Here is a 19405-nt window from a genome sequence, read left to right on the forward strand (position 1 = left end):
TATATGCTATACGATCTATGCTATACGATCTATGCTATGCGGTAAATGCTGTGCGGTAAATGCTGTGCGGTAAATACTGTGCGGTAAATGCTGTACGGTAAATACTGTGCGGTAAATACTGTACGACCTATGCTATACGATCTATGCTATACGATCTATGCTGTGCGGTAAATGCTGTGCGGTAAATACTGTGCGGTAAATACTGTGCGGTAAATACTGTACGATCTATGCTATATGATCTATGCTATACGATCTATGCTATACGATCTATGCTGTGCGGTAAATGCTGTGCGGTAAATGCTGTGCGGTAAATGCTGTGCGGTAAATGCTGTACGATCTATGCTGTACGATCTATGCTGTACGATCTATGCTATACGATCTATGCTGTGCGGTAAATGCTGTACGATCTATGCTGTACGATCTATGCTATACGATCTATGCTGTGCGGTAAATGCTGTGCGGTAAATACTGTGCGGTAAATGCTGTGCGGTAAATACTGTGCGGTAAATGCTGTGCGGTAAATGCTGTACGATCTATGCTGTACGATCTATGCTGTACGATATATGCTATACGATCTATGCTATACGATCTATGCTATACGATCTATGCTATACGATCTATGCTGTGCGGTAAATGCTGTGCGGTAAATGCTGTGCGGTAAATGCTGTGCGGTATATGCTGTGTGGTAAATGCTGTGCGGTAAATGCTGTACGATCTATGCTATACGATCTATGCTGTGCGGTAAATTCTGTGCGGTAAATGCTGTGCGGTAAATACTGTGCGGTAAATACTGTACGATCTATGCTTTATGATCTATTCTATACGATCTATGCTATACGATCTATGCTGTGCGGTAAATGCTGTGCGGTAAATGCTGTGCGGTAAATGCTGTGCGGTAAATACTGTGCGGTAAATACTGTACGATCTATGCTATATGATCTATGCTATACGATCTATGCTATACGATCTATGCTGTGCGGTAAATGCTGTGCGGTAAATGCTGTGCGGTAAATGCTGTGCGGTAAATGCTGTGCGGTAAATGCTGTACGATCTATGCTGTACGATCTATGCTGTACGATCTACGCTATACGATCTATAGCGGTAAATGCTGTGCGGTAAATGCTGTGCGGTAAATGCTGTGCAGTAAATGCTGTACGATCTATGCTGTACGATATACGCTATACGATCTATGCTATACGATCTATGCTGTGCGGTAAATGCTGTGCGGTAAATACTGTGCGGTAAATGCTGTGCAGTAAATGCTGTACGATCTATGCTATGCGATCTATGCTATACGATCTATGCTGTACGGTAAATGCTGTGCGGTAAATGCTGTGCGGTAAATGCTGTGCGGTAAATGCTGTGCGGTAAATGCTGTGCGGTAAATGCTGTGAGGTAACCGCATTGCTGTGTAACTGCTGTGTGGTATTTACCATTTAGCATTTACCGCACAGAATATACCGCACAGAATATACCGCACAGCATAGATCGTATAGCATAGATCGTACAGCATATACCGCACAGCATATACCGCACAGCATTTACCGCACAGCATTTACCGCACAGCATTTACCGCACAGCATAGATCGTATGGCATAGATCGTACAGCATATACCGCACAGCATATACCGCACAGCATTTACCGCACAGCATTTACCGCACAGCATAGATCGTATGGCATAGATCGTATGGCATAGATCGTACAGCATATACCGCACAGCATATACCGCACAGCATTTACCGCACAGCATAGATCGTATAGCATAGATCGTATAGCGTAGATCGTACAGCATAGATCGTACAGCATATACCGCACAGCATATACCGCACAGCATATACCGTACAGCATATACCGTACAGCATATACCGTACAGCATAGATCGTATGGCATAGATCGTACAGCATATACCGCACAGCATATACCGCACAGCATTTACCGCACAGCATTTACCGCACAGCATAGATCGTATGGCATAGATCGTACAGCATATACCGCACAGCATATACCGCACAGCATATACCGCACAGCACAGCATATACCGTACAGCATAGATCGTATGGCATAGATCGTACAGCATATACCGCACAGCATATACCGCACAGCATTTACCGCACAGTATTTACCGCACAGCATTTACCGCACAGCATAGATCGTATGGCATAGATCGTACAGCATATACCGCACAGCATATACCGCACAGCATATACCGCACAGCACAGCATATACCGTACAGCATAGATCGTATGGCATAGATCGTACAGCATATACCGCACAGCATATACCGCACAGCATATACCGCACAGCACAGCATATACCGTACAGCATAGATCGTATGGCATAGATCGTACAGCATATACCGCACAGCATATACCGCACAGCATATACCGCACAGCATTTACCGCACAGCATTTACCGCACAGCATAGATCGTATGGCATAGATCGTACAGCATATACCGCACAGCATATACCGCACAGCATATACCGCACAGCACAGCATATACCGTACAGCATAGATCGTATAGCATAGATCGTACAGCATATACCGCACAGCATATACCGCACAGCATTTACCGCACAGTATTTACCGCACAGCATTTACCGCACAGCATAGATCGTATGGCATAGATCGTACAGCATATACCGCACAGCATATACCGCACAGCACAGCATATACCGTACAGCATAGATCGTATGGCATAGATCGTACAGCATATACCGCACAGCATATACCGCACAGCATATACCGCACAGCATTTACCGCACAGCATTTACCGCACAGCATTTACCGCACAGCATAGATCGTATGGCATAGATCGTACAGCATATACCGCACAGCATATACCGCACAGCATATACCGCACAGCATATACCGCACAGCATATACCGCACAGCACAGCATATACCGTACAGCATAGATCGTACAACATATACCGCACAGCAGCAAAAAAAATATATATCAAGGAATTCCGCTTGAAGATCTGATAAAAATTGACGAAGCAGGAAGACCAGGGGCATCGATATCGCCGGGGCCGTGGTAGGACGCCTTCCTCACGGGGCCGTGAGGAGGACGACTTTGTCGCATCGTTGACATTCGTCTTCAGGCTGTTGCTATTGGTGGCTGCGCCGGATGAGTCATTGTTGGTGGCATTCCCGATTCTCCGCGATTCGGTTCACTAGAAAGGATATTTTATGGGTTATTCCATGAAGGATTCAAAGGATCATCGATGGATCACTCACCTATCATCCGAATCCAAGTCATAGCCGGCTCCCATGATCTCCACCCGAGCGGCCTTCAGTTTCTGGCCCAGAACCGTGGTGGCGGTGGTGAGAGTGGGCTCCTGCGCCACTGGAGGGGGCTCCTCCTTCGCCGCTCCGGGACACGTGGCGCTGGCCATGACTGTTTCTATTTAATTTACAAAAATATGACAAAAAAAACAAATTACATAAAAAATAAACTAACTAACTAAACTAAAACAGCTACGGCAATGTTATTTTATGCAAAATAACCTTAAAATTGTACTCTTTATTACCAAATGACTCCTTGGCTCCCAAAAAAGTAGGCAACAGAAATACGCTTGTTTACATTTTTCAAAATATAAGTTTTAAATAAACGTGTTTCCTTTCAAAAATTATAGAAAAACTAAGTTGTTTCACAAGGATCGTAGGCTTCTATATCCTGGAAATGAATCGATTTAAATTTTCCACTAACACGTCGGGCAGAAAAACTAAGATAAGTTTCATCCTAAAACCATCAACTTAGAACGTAATAGTTTAATGATTTATTTGTAAATAGCCTTTTTTTACCTTACAATTTTTTAAATAGATCATTAGGACTTAAAATAATCCCTTCAACATAAAGAAATGAATAAGGAGAGTGTTGTGTGCGATTTGTATTAAATCGTGCTGAATAACTAAATTTGCCAACTGGCTTTTCCCCGTCAGTCGTTGGTAATTGTATTAACTACACAAGTACAGTGACACCCAGGGTGTGTGTGCGGAGGAGTGTGTGTGCGGAGGAGTGTGTGTGAGCCTCAGCTGCCACAACTAATTAGCCGGGCCCACATGCATAGGCGAACTGCGTTAATGGAGTGCGTAATGGGTTAATTTTGGGCCCGGGAATGACGCTCGCATCGCCCACGTCCTGATCCTGCCACTCCTGGCCCGGCGCCTCGACAGCCTCCTTTTCCTCCTCCTCCTTCATATCCTCCACTGCCTCCATCCTTATATCCGTCTGTCAATGTTTGCACTTTTGTTTAGCAAAAGGACAGAAGGCAAATGGGTGGTTTCGGGTGGATTTGGGTGGGTTTGTAGCGGCTTTTGGGGGGGGAGGGGGGTCTGGGTGGTTGAAGCCCCCGTGGAACGTGTCGACGTCACAGTCAAAGTCGGATTCAGATTCTGTTGCTGATTCTGATTCTGATCCAGATCCTGGCACAGTGGAGTAACCGCGTTGACGACAAGTTAATCACATCGTGTCCAATCAGGCGAGCTAATCCCTCTGACAGGCTTCGACACTACGGGGTAGTGCCTCCTCCGCCTGGCCGGCTCATCCTCCGGCCTCTCTCGGCCTGCCACTTTCATTTTGACTTTGGACTATTTCTTCAACGCTATTTATTTTGATATTTTCATGCCGATACCCTTTCTGGCGGATGGGTCCATGGAGTTTGGAGTTCAAGGGGTGAGAATACTAGAATTTATAGAAAAGTTCAAAGAAAATGTATATGATATTCCTTAAATAAGATAGATAGATATTTTAGAATAAACAACTGACTTTATTTATACATTTATCATTAAATAATAAACACTATTCCATAAAAAATTATTTATAATTTCATAGCTTATAGCAATACAAGAATATAAACATAAAGTTCAAAATAATTTTTAATGAACTATATAATTGATACTATGTTTTAGTAATTTATTTATGCAAAATATATAAATAGTTTCAGGCTAAAAATATGGATGAATTATAAATAAATATAATTTAAATTTAAGCTTTATACTTTTATCATTGTCCTAAATTTATTTACAATTGAAATTATCTTCTTAAGAAAAACATAAAACCCAAAGAATAAAAATCGCATGTCTCATACTACCTTAAAATATATTTTCTCCCTTATAGAGTATTCAAAATCCTCCTACCATAAAAGCAAACCCCCAAAGACTTTGATTATTATTACTATTATGGATGTAAACCTCGCAACATCTGCTGCATATCAATTTGTGTCCTTCGAACGCTGAACGCTGAACGCTTAACCTGATCCATGTCAGGTCGCCAGGACATAAGCCCATTGAAATACAAAAACAGAGAAAGGAAAAAAAATGCCAGCCCTGGGTATCCTTGTGCATTCTGCTGGCTAAAAAGTTTTCCTCTCTGGGTTATTGGACTTGGACTTAGGCGGCTAAGCCCGTTCCGGACATTGGCAATTTGCATTTCCCCAAATATATCCGCCACGAGACTCTCCATGAATTTTCATGGAATTTTCCGACGATGTCGACATCATCGACATTTCCTAGTGGCCAATTATCGCTTAAGCTTTCCTATAGACTGTAGACTATAGGCTTTTTTTAAAGTTAAGAGGGAATATAATAAAAGGGACTGACTTTGGGGCCTGTTTAAAAATTCGTTTAAATTCCATTGCCGAAAGTGGCTTTCTCCCTTGGCGGGGGGGGAAAAAATAAAGGCTGGGAAAATATGCAGCAACCGCGAAATTGAAATTTTGGCTTCGCCAGTCGCCGCGGCTTCTTGGCATTGTTGTTGTGGAAAAATTCGGTGGAAAAGTCAAGGGAAAAGGACGAGCGGATGAGCCACGGATCCACCCATCCACCTGATCCTAAGTAAATACAAGGACATGCCGCCATGCGTGTGACTGGGCCATTCCATCTCCTATATACAAAAATATATACATATAATTTTTCGTACAAATTTATGTTCCCTTTTTTTCGCTGTTGTTGTGTCTCGCGAGGTCGCTTTTCTTTTTAATTAAATGAAACCAGAGGAATTGACCCAAAACGCAGAATAAATAAATATTTTAGAGGAGGCTGGGGGCAGGGCATGGTTCCATCTGTTGTTCCATGTCCGCCGCTTGTTTTCGTTAATAATTATTTCACTTTTTCCCGGCCGAAGGAGGTGGAAAGAATTCAAAAGATGCCATGCCGCATAGCCATTGTTTACTGTAGAAACAAAGACCGGGAGCATCGGGCAGCAAAACAAAAAATAAATAAAAATACGAGCCAACAATAAATATTTCACCTTCAATAAATCATTTTACATTTTTCGCTCCTGGCCAGAAAATCCCCTTTTACACCTCCAGCCAAAAAAAAAAACAAAACCCTTCCCGGAAAAAAGGGTTTCTTGTCAACCCCAAGAGCTTTGCCTTTTTCCCCCCAAAAAAATAAGAATTTAAATCGAAAACATATTTAAGCTTGAATGAAAATTACTTAAAGGTTTCTATATTTTTCGTCCTGATTTCCTTCCATCTATAGAATATAATTTAGTATGTGTCCGAAAAGTAACTATTTTGTTCTTACACACATCAGTTTGTTTGGCCATTACCCCCTTTTCCGTCCGATCTGTCTGATAAATTGCCACTCAAGTGGATTAAAACCGTTTGCAGTTAAATAAATCTGCCTCCTCGGCCAGGACATTTGTCTGGCCTGACCAACAAAAAAAAGGACACAGAAAATAATAGTTCTTCATATAAAAAATATGGATAAATATTTAGTAGATTAGTTGGCATTTTATTAGTTATTATTAGTCCAAGTACTATACTAGTAAGGACTACTGAAGGACTTGCTGGACTTCGAAGAGACATTTTAAAGAGTTTTTAAACATTTTATAATAATTCTATACCACATACATGTCTATAAATATTTTATAATTATTGTTAATACTTCATAAATATTAGTTTCTTCCAGTGTACCTTCTGTCAGTGTCCTTTTCTGTCGCATATTAGTGGCTCTGTCATAAAGGTAACTTCAAGTCAAGTTATGAAAATAAACGAGAGATGAAAAAAATTCGCTACCTCCACAAATGAAAAGTTATGAGGCACTCGCTCTATTAGAAATTCCCCACTTGCCCGGATTTTTTACCGAAGTATTCCGTATCCGGCCCCCAGCTCCGGCTCATCGGCAGCTCGAGAGTTCAAAGGGCACCTCAGACAGTTATTAGCTCGACGGCAGCATTTTTTGGCAGCAAAAGGCAAAGGTAAAAAGCAAAGGCATTTTTTAAGAGCCGTTCATCTCATCTGAACTCATCTCATCTCATCTCATTTATTTTATTTAATTTCATCTCGGGTCAGTTCAGGTGGGTTCCGTTTTTGGTTTCAGTTTTTAGTGCCTTACTCTTGCCATTAAAAATTGGATACTCTAACAGAGGGGGTATTATAATTTCAAAATCAAGACCAAATACATTAAAATTATGTACTTTTGACGGCAAAATATTATTACGAAGAAAGCCTTATTAAATGAGGAATCATTAGGACTTAAAAGAAGCCAAATCGTATCGTATATGAACTATTTTACTTAAATACTTATTGAAAAGCCTTTATATTTGAATCTAAACCTTGCTAAACCCCATTTTAAAGAGCATCTATGGTTCGTCTTAGCCCTTAACTTTAACATTTTTTTTTTTCGCATATATTTTGTTTTGGAACTTTCAAGTTTTGGCTTCGGTTTCAGCTTTTTGTTTTGGTCTTTTTTCGGGGCTCGTCGACTGGCCCGTCCTCAAAATATTGCTCATCATGCATGCATAAACTACGGCCGGCCAAATTCATAAAACTTAAATCACTGTGGACGGAAGTCCACGAGGTGACGACCTGCATGCCTAGGCGTGCGCGAGGAAACTCTATATATAGCCGAAGAATTAAAAATTTTCTGTAGGCAACCGATCTAAATGAATGATATACCAATCGAAAGGTATTGTTTCAATTAGATAATTTTTGTCGAAACATATTCCAAAAGTTATTTGGTTTGGGAGAAATTAGGGTGAAAGTAAACAAATTTTTTATCACTAAAGTGGGGCTGGTGGACACATTTTAGTCCCCAGATAGAATATTTTTATATATTCGCATTCTAGAGCTAAATACGCGTCGATTGGTACCTCAATGTTGGTACCTCAAAATGAAGCCAGTTTGCGTCGGTTTGTCGGTTTGTCTGTTTGCACTATTTTTATCTTAAAAATCCTGAAAAAAATTGGAAAATGTTTGTTACTATCATATGAGCAACTATTGTTCTACAACTTTTTGAAATACCTTAAGCTTACGTCAAAAAATTAAAAAAACTTTGTTAATGAAAAAATGCATAACTTTATAATTAAGAAAGATATTAAAAAGAGCTTTACACCGTTGAAAGGGGTTTTTAAATATCTATTTCACTTTCTTTGGGACCAAACGTCTATATAGTACACAAAAAAAAATACACTGAAAATAAACTTTTTTTTTAAGAAAAAAAATTATTTTTCAAAATTTAGTCGACTGACCCTTTTTTTTTTTTTGCACGTGTAGATAGCTTTTGAGATGACGCAACTTTTGACATATCGCTCATATCTGGCAAAATCCGTTAACTCAAGATATAGTCCTGTAAGTGCAGCTACCCATTTTGTGCAGCCTCCTGTGAAGCTTGCATTTACTTATACATGTGTGTGTATTTGATTGGCAACTTTGCTTTTTGGAGTCTGCATATATTTGGTCTATACCCTAAAAAATATGGAGTATATCTTTTCAGATTTTAGATAATTTATTTAAAAATAAAATCCAAATAAAAAAGGGCTTAAAAAAGTAAAACGTAAACATTGACTCAAGTTGGACTCGAACCCAGGCCCTCCGTGTTAGGAACCACGACGCTCTCCACTCAGCTATCCTCGAACTTTGTTGCTTAATGGCAACTTTTGATGTAATTCTACTTTGTGTTTCAGTGTCTCATGTCTTAATGAGAAGACTCAGAAGATTGGTACTTCAACCGACCCGGTCCGACATTTCTTTCAGAAGTTATTCAAGAAATTCGATTTTTACAGTTTTTTTAAAATTAAGCCAGTGGGTTTGTTTGTCTATATTTTTTTCTTTGCAATACTGAATAAAATTGGAGATTTTTGTTAATGTCATATGACTCATATGATATGAGCAATTATTGTTCTACAACTTTTTGAAAAAGCTGTAAAAATCTAATTTCTTGAATAACTTCTGAAAGAAATGTCGGACGGGTCGGTTGAGGTACCAATCTTGAGGTCCCAAAGAAAAACAAGAAAAGAAAGCTAACTTCGGGCGAAGCCGAAGTTGATATATCCTTGCAGTTGTGCCATTTCCGATCGTTCAGTTATATGGCGGCTATTGGATATAGTTGGCCGATCCCTATGAAATTTGGCCAATAAGATTATTTTGCCCAAAATGGAATCTGTACCAAGTCCCATCTTTCTAACTTAAAAAACACCAAAGTTATGCCAATTCCGATCGTTCTATGATAGCTATAGGATATAGTCGGCCCATCCTTATGAAAGTTTGTACATAAGATATTTTCAAATATTTCAAAAATAAAATCCAAATAAAAAAGGGCTTAAAAAGTAAAACGTAAACATTGACTCAACTAGGATTAGAACTCAGGCCCTCCCGTATTAGAAACTCTCCACTCGGCTAATCTCGAACTTTTTTGCTTGATGGGAAATTTTGATGTAATTCTGCTGTATGTTTCAGTGTCTCATGTCTTAATGAGAAGAATGCAAAATTTTATGAGTAGAACGCTTTATATGCATATGCCCCCACTGAGCATATAATGCATATAAATAAATGCAGCCACCACCGTTTTGGGCCAAATCATGGATTAAAAGCTAAAAAAAAACCAGGCAAACCAACTCCGCCAATACTTTTCTAATATTTATTATTTTATATCGCACACCCAAAATAAATTGTTACATTCAACAATTGGTTTAACTAGAAAAACTGGAAAAACGTAATTTCCATTTTTTTTTAATTTTTTATCTTTGCGCATTTTTTTTTAGATATAATACATGTTTATTATATGATTGATCGGATATGCCATAATTTTTTTTTTTTTGTTATAAGTTAGAAGGAAGAAACTTAGTACAGATTGCATTTTGGGCAATCTTATCCGATTTGCAAAATTTTATTAGGATAATTGGCTTAACTTTGTTGTTTTTGAAGCTAGAATGATGGGACTTTTTATGGTTTCCGTTTTGGGCAATCTAATCCTATGTTCATAAGAATCGGCCAACTATATCCTATACCTGCCATATAACTGAACGATCGGAAATGGCACAACCTTTCTATTTTTAAAGATGCTTGGGGTGTTTCCAATATTTTTATTAGAAATTTTGTTGATGGTGAAATTCTCATAAGGATCGGACAACTATATAGGATCCGATATATATAATAATAATATAAGCTTATGCTTAACTGCAAGGGTATTTCAACTTCGGCTCCGCTTGAAGTTAGCTTTCCTTTTTTGTTTTTTTTTTATAATTTATTATATAGTGGAACTCTCATAAGGATAGGCCTCTCATCTGTTAATTTGTTAAAAAAAATTGGTTTCCCACAACTACGAAAAAATGTTGGATCTTAAATACATTTTTGGGCAAATTTTTAATTAAAATTTTTAAACTAACCAAATTCCAAAACCTTTGTAAATTAAAAATACATACGTATAACTTCAGAGCCACTGAAGCTATCGAAAAATTCTTTACGTCTTTGGAAAGGTTTTTAAATTTTCCACCTTCTTGAATTTCAAAATCTATAGAGTTAAAAAAAAAAGAGTTTTGATGTTTATCCTTACAATTAAAGTATTGCTAACTGTGTGAATCGCCTGTCCAGAGGTTACTTCCATATATATATATTCTATATATTATGCGTTCTGTTTTAAATAATTGAAGATCAATATATACAAAAAAACAACTGATATCATATAAAAAAACCTCTTGACGAGGTAAAGTACCGGTGACGAACCTGCATGCGAAACCCAAAATATCTGATATCAATTTTAGTGACGATAATATGCTATATAGGTGTACAAAATTGCATATAAAAAATATTCTTGTTCGGCACGTGCAAGAAAAACAAAAAACAAATCAGTCACGTGCCGAACAAGAATATTTTTTATATGCAATTTTGTACACCTATATAGCATATTATCGTCACTAAAATTGATATCAGATATTTTGGGTTTCGCATGCAGGTTCGTCACCGGTACTTTACCTCGTCAAGAGGTTTTTTTATATGATTAACATATTACTTAATCGGGTCCACAGGTTCCCTGCCTCTCCACACTCATTTACAGACATTCTGGTGGAACCTTGGCCCAATACCACTATACCAGTTGTGATCCTAGGCCTAAGCGCCCGATACCAAGGCCATAACTTAAGATTCCTCAGTAATTGGCTGAAACATACATATGTATATTTGTAGATATCTGCATCTGCTTAAAATAGCTTTTGATAAACTATGTGTCGTTATGTTCTCTTGGCTCGATTTAACTCGATTTAATGTGCCTTGTCATGGGATCTGAGACGTCAACAGGTCCCAGTGCCGGGCCAAATGAAATTAATAAACTGAGTGGCAGTAGGAGACAGTGGCTGGAAGTTTCTTAAACTGAAATTCTTAAAATAATCCTATTAATCAGTCTAAGTCTGAATAATCAGAAGATTGTATAGATTATAAAAGGTATTATAAAATATTAGAACAGAAATATTACATAAATATTAGAACCATAACAGTTTTAAGATGTTCAGCAGTGAAAAATTAAAGATTTTAATAGTTCCCAAAATAATTATATTAAAGAACATAACAAGAACTTATTTTAATATTTAAATAGTATTTTAATCTCTGTCTAATATTATAATAGTACTTAAATATTATGAAACTATAAGTTATTATTTCAGTATTTTCTTTCAATTCTTTTGCTCTTTAGAACAGATTCTATTCCATTTCTATGATCTCATGATAGATACCTGACAATCAATTAAAAAACATTACATAACTCCTAGAAGACACACCTGAAACCACTGTAGGTATCTGAACCTCTCCAAATCTGCGCAGTGTCCCAAAACGAAACTCCAAACATGTGAAACATTGATGTCGATGCTTGATGCTGGCGGTGATTACGATGCTAAGTGGCAAAAAATGTTGATCGATTCCAATCCCCTGAAGCTTACATACTCTTTATGTTATGATGCTAAGATCTGTAAATTATAAAATATAGTTTAGTATAAAATTTAATAAAACAATGTGGATAAACAATAGATACTTTTATACCAAACCTTTTTTCAAAAAACCTCTAAACAGAATCAAATATAAATACATTTTTGTTAAAAACTTGTTCATCTCCAAGTGAGTACTTCATCCGAATGATTTATACAAATTATTAATTGTTTTTTAAGACAAAAAAACAATTCATAGACAATGATAGTTATATTTTGATGCTTTTTTTAGAGTACCCCCCATTGGTTTTAAAAAAATAAGCAGAATTAATGAGCTAAGAGACGGGCTGCGAAAAAATTTGGTAAACAAGTTCGCTGCAGGCTGGACGGATGGACGGACGGACGGACGGACGGAGAGTTCGCTTCGGAAGCTTGGTGGACAGCGACACTACCGATGATTTTGTAATCTTAAAACCGCCAGAGCTTCGGACCCACTTAATCAGTCTCGATTCGGACGCAATGACAAACGCAGGTCGCGGTGGTTTCCATTCGGCGGTGGTGGCGGTGGCGGTGGTGCTGCTTCTCGTTTTTTTGGCCATTCCGTGGAGTGATGCCCGTAACTCCCAGAGCCTACACGTGCGATTGCCACATGGTGGTTGGCTAATCGGTCGCCACCTGACCACCCACAATGGCCGGCACATGCAGGCCTTTATGGGCGTTCCCTATGCCGAGCCCCCGCTCGGCGATCTCCGCTTCCGTCCGCCAGTGCCCAAGGCCGCCTGGGAGGGCGAGCGTCTGGCGGTGAAGGACGCCCCCATCTGCTTGCAGCGCGATCCCTTCCGGCGCGACATGATCATCGAGGGCTCCGAGGACTGCCTCTACCTCAATGTCTACACTCCGGAGTCGCCGAAAGTTAATGGTTCCCTTCCAGTTATGGTCTGGTTCCATGGCGGCGGTTGGCAGTGCGGCTCCGGCATCAGTAGCTTCTACGGCCCCGATTTCCTGCTGGATCATGATGTGGTTTTGGTCTCGGCCAACTTCAGGCTCGGTCCCTTGGGATTCCTCAGCACGGAGACCTTGGACTGTCCGGGAAACAACGGCTTGAAGGATCAGCTCGAGGTGCTCCGGTGGGTTAGCGCCAACATTGCCTCTTTTGGCGGCGATCCAAAGAGTGTAACGGTCTTCGGCGAGTCCGCCGGTGGAGCCAGTGTCACCTACCACATGTTGTCGCCAAAGTCCAGGGGTCTGCTGCATCGTGGCATCGCCCAGTCGGGAACCTATTTCAATCCCTGGGCCCAACCCGCTCACAAGGGCGTAGCCGTCAGTCGGGCCACCAAGCTGGCCGAGTTGGTGGGTTGCGGTTCCCTTGGAGATTGGCCAGAGAAGCTGCAGTGTCTGCGGGGGAAGCCAGCAGAGGATATTGTCGCCTCCTTGTACGACATGTTTGTAAGTTCTGCGTGGAAGGATTCTAGGAATATGTGAATACCGTAAGCTTCTTCTTAGGTCTGGGACTTTGATCCGATGATCCCCTTCCCGCCAGTCATCGAGCCGGAGCACGAGGACGCCTTCTTGACAGTACCACCTCGCCAGGCCCCCCCACCACACGGCCTCCAGCTGCCACTGATGGTGGGCGCCACCGCCGAGGAGGGCCTCCTGAAAACAGCCGCTCTGCTCAATCTGCCCCATCTCATGGCGGAGTTTAAGTCGCAGTTCGACCAGGTGCTTCCCGTGGTGCTGAACTACGACCACCACGAGGATTCGGTGAAACAGAGTATAACGCAGCGGATCGAGAGCTTCTACTTCAAGGCGGGCCACGACTACGACAAGGCCAACCACCAGAACCTAACAGATGTAAGTGGCCTAAGATCTAAAATATAATCTTGGAACACTACTACTATTCGGAATAACAGACCAGAGATCTTAAACTAACAATGGCCACCTTTAAGAGGCCAAAAAACTAATAATATATCATTGAAATCCTCTCAGCTCATCTCCGATGGATGGTTTGTGGCTGGAATTGACGAGTACCTGCGCCTTCGAATGTCCCATGAGGATGTGGCCCCCACATACGTTTATCTTTTCGACCACAAGGGCGCCGCCAGCTTTTCGGAGATCTTCAAGGGCGAACGAAACGAGTTCTATGGAGCTTGTCATGCGGAGGAGCTGCAGTACCTCTTCCCCATTGGACGAGAGCTGTTTGTAAGTGCGGTGCCCACGAAACAGGATCTGGAGCTGCGCGAACTGATGCTCCAACTGTGGGTTAGCTTCGCCACAACTGGGTGAGAAACATCTGAAATAATACAGCTTAGTAAGATTGGAAACTCAATGAGAAATATCGCTTCTCCAGCAATCCGAATCCCACGAATGTGACCACCAGCTTGCCCGTGTGGAATGCTGCTTCCAGTTACCCGGTGGAGTACGTGCGACTGGGAACCAAGGCGGATGACCAGGTGGCCGCCACCAAAGCGTCGCTGTTCAGGCTGGAAAATGAACTAATGCAGCACCGTGTCGACTTTTGGCGCGACTTGAAGCCCCATTTGCCCGCCAGCCACGCCCACAACGAACTGTAGTCCGAAGAAGCTAATGTATTATTATTTTTTTTTTAACTCTGTATTATTTCATCGGTGAATGGGAGTACACCAAGCAGATAAATATCAAACCAAACAAATTTAAAAATTAAAGTTTATTTTTTTTTATTTATAAAGGAATTGCCAACAATTTTAAAGTGCGGGCAATTTTTGCTTTTGTATTAAGCAATAGCTACAATGGCCTTCTGCTTAAGATCTATTTTATAATATGTAACATGTGTGGTGTTCTTAAATTAAGTGTTAATGACTAAGTATTTTAATTAGATTCTATTTACATATTTATGTATATGGAAGTTTCAATTTATATTGTGTGGTACATTTTTATGTTTTTTAGGAATTGTACTGTTTGTTGTATATTATCAAATGAGGTGATTTCAGTTAATGTTTGTTTTAATTTTAGTTTTGATCTCTCTTGCTCGAGGGCAGGACAGTCGATTAATAAGTGTTGTAGGGTTAGTATTGTGTTGCAGTTTGGGCAGATTGGAGGTGGTGTTTTAGTAAGTAAGTGACTGTGGGTTAGGTTGGTGTGTCCTAGTCTAATTCTTAAGAATTTAATTGAGTCGGCTCGAGAGATGTTTTTGCTTGGTTCACTGTCGTGGTTGATGTTTTTGTAGTGTGATGAGGAGTGGTTGAGTATTTCGTATTTGAGGGATTGGGTGTTCCGTTTAATGTGTTTAAGGATGTCTATTTGGTTGAAGTTGTTTTGGATGATAAGAGGGAAATTATGGGCTTTTTTAGCAGTTTCGTCTGCGAATTCGTTACCTATGATCCCGCAGTGTCCTGGGACCCATAGTAGCAGAATTTTATTTTTATTGTCTTTATTTAATATATTCCTTATGGAGGAGGTGTAAAAGTTGTGGTTTTTGATGTTGTCGATTTCTTGTAAAGCTGAGAGGGAATCTGTGCAGATTACAAATTTCCCTCCATGTTTGCTGGCGTAATTGCATGCTTTAAGGATCGCTGATATTTCGGCTGTGTATATGGAGGAGTATTGAGGTAGAATGTGGTGTTCTATAATCTCGTTTTCTGTTGTTACGCTGAATGACACTCCGTCAGCTGATTTCGATCCGTCTGTATACAGGAAATGTCTGTTTGGTAGTGTGTTTTTCAGTTCGTTGAAACGTAGTTGGTAGGTTAAGGGTGGTGTATCTTCCTTGGGTAGAGTGTGAAGTGAAGTGTTTATATTTGTGATGTGGTGCAGCCAGTGAGGGGTCTTTTCCCTTTTGCATGTCAGCGGTGATATGTGTATATTAAGATTTTTTAAATGTTCTATTGTGTTGTGCAGTGAAGACGGGAATTTTGGGGTTTTTTTAGAGTTTATTATTTTGTTGTAAATTTTTTCTATTGGAGAGTTTTTGGAGTTGATTATAATTTTGATATTTTTTTGCGTTGCGTATGTTGTCCTATGTTCTATCGGTAGTATGTTGGCTTCGTATAATAGGTTATTGATTGGGGTTGTGCGGAAGGCGTTTAAGGCGATTCTTATTGCAGAGTGGTAAATCGTTTTAAGCTTGCTTAGTGTCGATTTTGGTGCATTTCCATATAGATGTATGCCGAAGTCAATTTTAGACATTAAAATGGAGTTTACCACGTATATGATTGTGTTTGTGTTGCTGCAGAATTTTTTGCTAGACAGGCATTTGATTACGTCTAGTCTTCTGGATAGTTCCAGAGCTAGGTTATCAATGTGTTTGTTCCATTTGTAATTTTTTGTTATTGTTATGCCAAGTATTTTAAGGGACGTGACATTCTGTAGGGGGGAGTTGTTGGATTGCAGAGTGAAATTGCAGTTTTTCTTTCTACAGATATGCAGGTGCTTGCACTTGCTGGTTGAGAGTGATGCACCAGAGTAGTTGCACCATTGATTGATGTCGTTTAGCAGTGGGTCTATGTTAAGGCTGTTTTGTATTTTACCTAGTTTGTACATTATAGTAAAGTCGTCGGCGTAGGCAGTGAATTCTGTTTTTTTGTGGGTAGCTAGTATTTTGTTGAGTTGGTTAAAGGCTATTGCAAAGAGTATCACTGACAATGGAGATCCTTGCGGTATTCCGTTGTATAGTGGCTGGGGGTTGGAGTAAGATTTGTTTACAAGAACTGTAATTTTTCTGTTGGTGAGGAAGTTTTTTGTATATCTTAGGATCTTTGGGCCAATTTTCCAAGCATTGAGCTCGTCAATGATGCTGTGGATGCCTATCCTGTCGAATGCTTTGGCGAAGTCTAGCGAGATAATCGATGTATGGTTTTTCCTTGAAAGAGATGTAGTTATCTGATAATCTAGAATGGCTAGAGAATCAGAAACCGATTTTCCCTTTCTAAATCCCATTTGACGGTTATCTAGAAGCTTGCCATTTGTGGCTAGCCACCATAGCCGTTTAGCTATTATTTTGTCAAGGACCTTTGATATGCATGGGTTGAGGGAGATGGGTCGGTATGAGTTGACGTCGGTTTTGTTCAGGTTTGCTTTAGGAATGGGTATTATACTGCTTGCCTTGTATTGCTGAGGGATGTGTGATTTGAGTATGTTGTTGAATAGATTCAGAAGTCTATATTGTAGTGTTTTGGATAGGTTTTTTAACATAGGATAGCTTATGCGGTCGCGACCCGGCGTTTTCCCCTTTAGTTGGTTGAGTGCTGCAAGGAGTTCTATGAAAGTTATATCCTTTTCTATTTTAAGAGCTGCAGGTGAGGGGATGTGTGTGTTAAGGATCGGGTAGGATTTCCTTTCTAAGAATATTGCATGGAAATGGCTGTCTCGTGAGGTATTGGACCAGTGGGTGCAGAGGGTGTTAGCTATTTCATTTCGATCTAGTATGCTTTGTGTTGGGTCGTTTGGATTGGTAAGACAGTGGATGTTGTGCCTAGCTTTAAGGCCGCAGAAACGGTTAATTTTAGTCCAAATTTCGCCGATGGGAGAATTTGGGTTAATTTCTGCTGTGAAGTTTTCCATTGACATTTTTTTTCTAATTTTTATTTCCCGCTTAAGTTTAGCGTTGGCTTTTTTGTATGTTAGTATGTTTGTAGTGTTGATGTTTCTCTTAAGTATATTCCAGGCAATTCGTTTTTCGTTTTTTAATTGTTGAAGTGTTTTATCCCACCATGGGACGTTCCTCTTTCTCTTAGAGTGGCGTGATTGGGGAATGGCTTCATTGGCGGCCAGAATTATTATTCTGGTTATATTGGCGGCTTCTTTATTAATATTTGAGCTAGGGGGTTTGTCAGTTGACAGCTTGTCTGCGATATCCTTGAATAGGGGCCAGTTTGCTTTGTTAAGGTTAAATCTTGGTCTTTCAGTGGGATTGTTCATGTTGTGTTCTTCGAATAGGTCGATGTGTATTGGGTAGTGGTCGCTACAGGCCAGGGAGCTATCTGTATGCCATTTGGAGTTCAGATTCAGAGGGGGAGAAGCAAATGCGAGATCTATGTGTGTGAAAGTGTGATGTGTGGTAAAGTGGGTTGCTGAGCCGTTGTTCATTGTTATGAGGGAAGATTGATTTATAAATTTAAATAGTGTGTTACCTCTTTTGTTGTTGTTTATTGAGCCCCAGCTTCTGTGCCAGCTATTGAAGTCTCCAGTTATTAGTAGGGGAGGTTGTAAATTGTCGTATATGTTTCTTAGGTTTTGGATTGTGAAGTTCTTGTTGGGTGGTATGTACGAAGATGTTATGGTGAATTTAATTTTTGAATATATTGTTACTGCTATTGTGTCAAAGTCAAAGGCGTTGATTGGTTCATTATGATGTTGCAATGAGTTGTGGATGAGGAGTGCAACTCCCCCAAATCTGTTTGTGGCAGAGTTTACTTGATAAAGTGTATAATTAATTGGGATAGGTATATTTTGATTACCATGTAGGTGTGTTTCTTGTATGGAGATTATCTTAGGGCTATGGTTTTTTATAATAATTTGTAATTGGTTGTAGTTGTTAATGTATCCGTTCATGTTCCACTGAATTATTTTGAGCATTGTTTAAGAGTTTTTTTTTTTTGGATTTGACTGATTGATAGAACTAATTTGCTGTTTTTTTTTTTTTTTAGAAACCGTCGCTGTCGCTATTAAGTTGGTTCTTGTTTTTATTGTTTTTTTTTTGTTTTTGTTCATTTTTCTCTTTAGATTTTAAGGATTTGGCGAGGGTGTTGTGTTTGTTTGTGTAGATTCTAAGTTTAAGTTCTTCCGATATGGAAGAGTTAAGTGATGAAATAGGAGCTAATGTGGAGGTGGATGCTGTGGGTGGGGTGGTGTCCATGTGCGAGTCGAGATCATCGTATGTTGTTGCGTTTCTTTGTTGAGGTTTAGTGATTGCAGAAGTGATGGCAGTGTTCTTGTAATTTTTTTGATGATTAGATGAAATGGATTGCGGTTTGGTGGTTGTTGATGCTTGGATGTTAGATTTATCGGTTGAAACTGTGGAGTATAAAGTTGGTTGGTGGATGTGTCGAGAATGGTATATATTTAGAGCGGTTTTGTGGTCCACTTTTTCTATTGTTTTGATAGATGTTAATTCCTTTTGTTTAACAAATTCAGGGCAAGATTTGTCTAATGGGCTGTGCTTATTGTCTGTTAGACTGTATTTACAATTAATGCAGAATTTGTCGTTGGAGCATATTTCGTCTATGGCTGTGTGTTGTTCGGCTGAGCAGTTGTTGCAGGTTTTGTTTGATGTGCAAGCGATTGTGGGGTG

At 39.8% G+C, this 19405-nt stretch overlaps 1 protein-coding gene across 1 annotated transcript; it reads left to right on the top strand.

The window, feature by feature from the left end:
* Nucleotides 1-12580: 12580 nt before the first annotated feature.
* LOC6493882 (venom carboxylesterase-6) lies at nucleotides 12581-15989 on the top strand. Its single transcript, XM_001967746.4, has 4 exons — nucleotides 12581-13587; nucleotides 13645-13992; nucleotides 14128-14420; nucleotides 14489-15989. The coding sequence occupies exons 1-4, from the start codon at nucleotides 12661-12663 to the stop codon at nucleotides 14709-14711; spliced, it is 1791 nt and encodes a 596-aa protein (XP_001967782.3). The 5' UTR covers nucleotides 12581-12660; the 3' UTR covers nucleotides 14712-15989.
* The last annotated feature ends 3416 nt before the right edge of the window (nucleotides 15990-19405 follow it).

Source organism: Drosophila ananassae, chromosome XL (assembly GCF_017639315.1).
Source record: "Drosophila ananassae strain 14024-0371.13 chromosome XL, ASM1763931v2, whole genome shotgun sequence".
Taxonomy (NCBI): domain Eukaryota; kingdom Metazoa; phylum Arthropoda; class Insecta; order Diptera; family Drosophilidae; genus Drosophila; species Drosophila ananassae.

Bases quoted from the DNA above. Each gene is read 5' to 3' on its own strand.
- LOC6493882 (XM_001967746.4), top strand. From the start codon at position 12,661: ATGACAAACGCAGGTCGCGGTGGTTTCCATTCGGCGGTGGTGGCGGTG. The intron at 13,588-13,644 runs GTAAGTTCTGCG...GCTTCTTCTTAG, and splicing joins CCTCCTTGTACGACATGTTT to GTCTGGGACTTTGATCCGAT. The intron at 13,993-14,127 runs GTAAGTGGCCTA...AAATCCTCTCAG, and splicing joins ACCACCAGAACCTAACAGAT to CTCATCTCCGATGGATGGTT.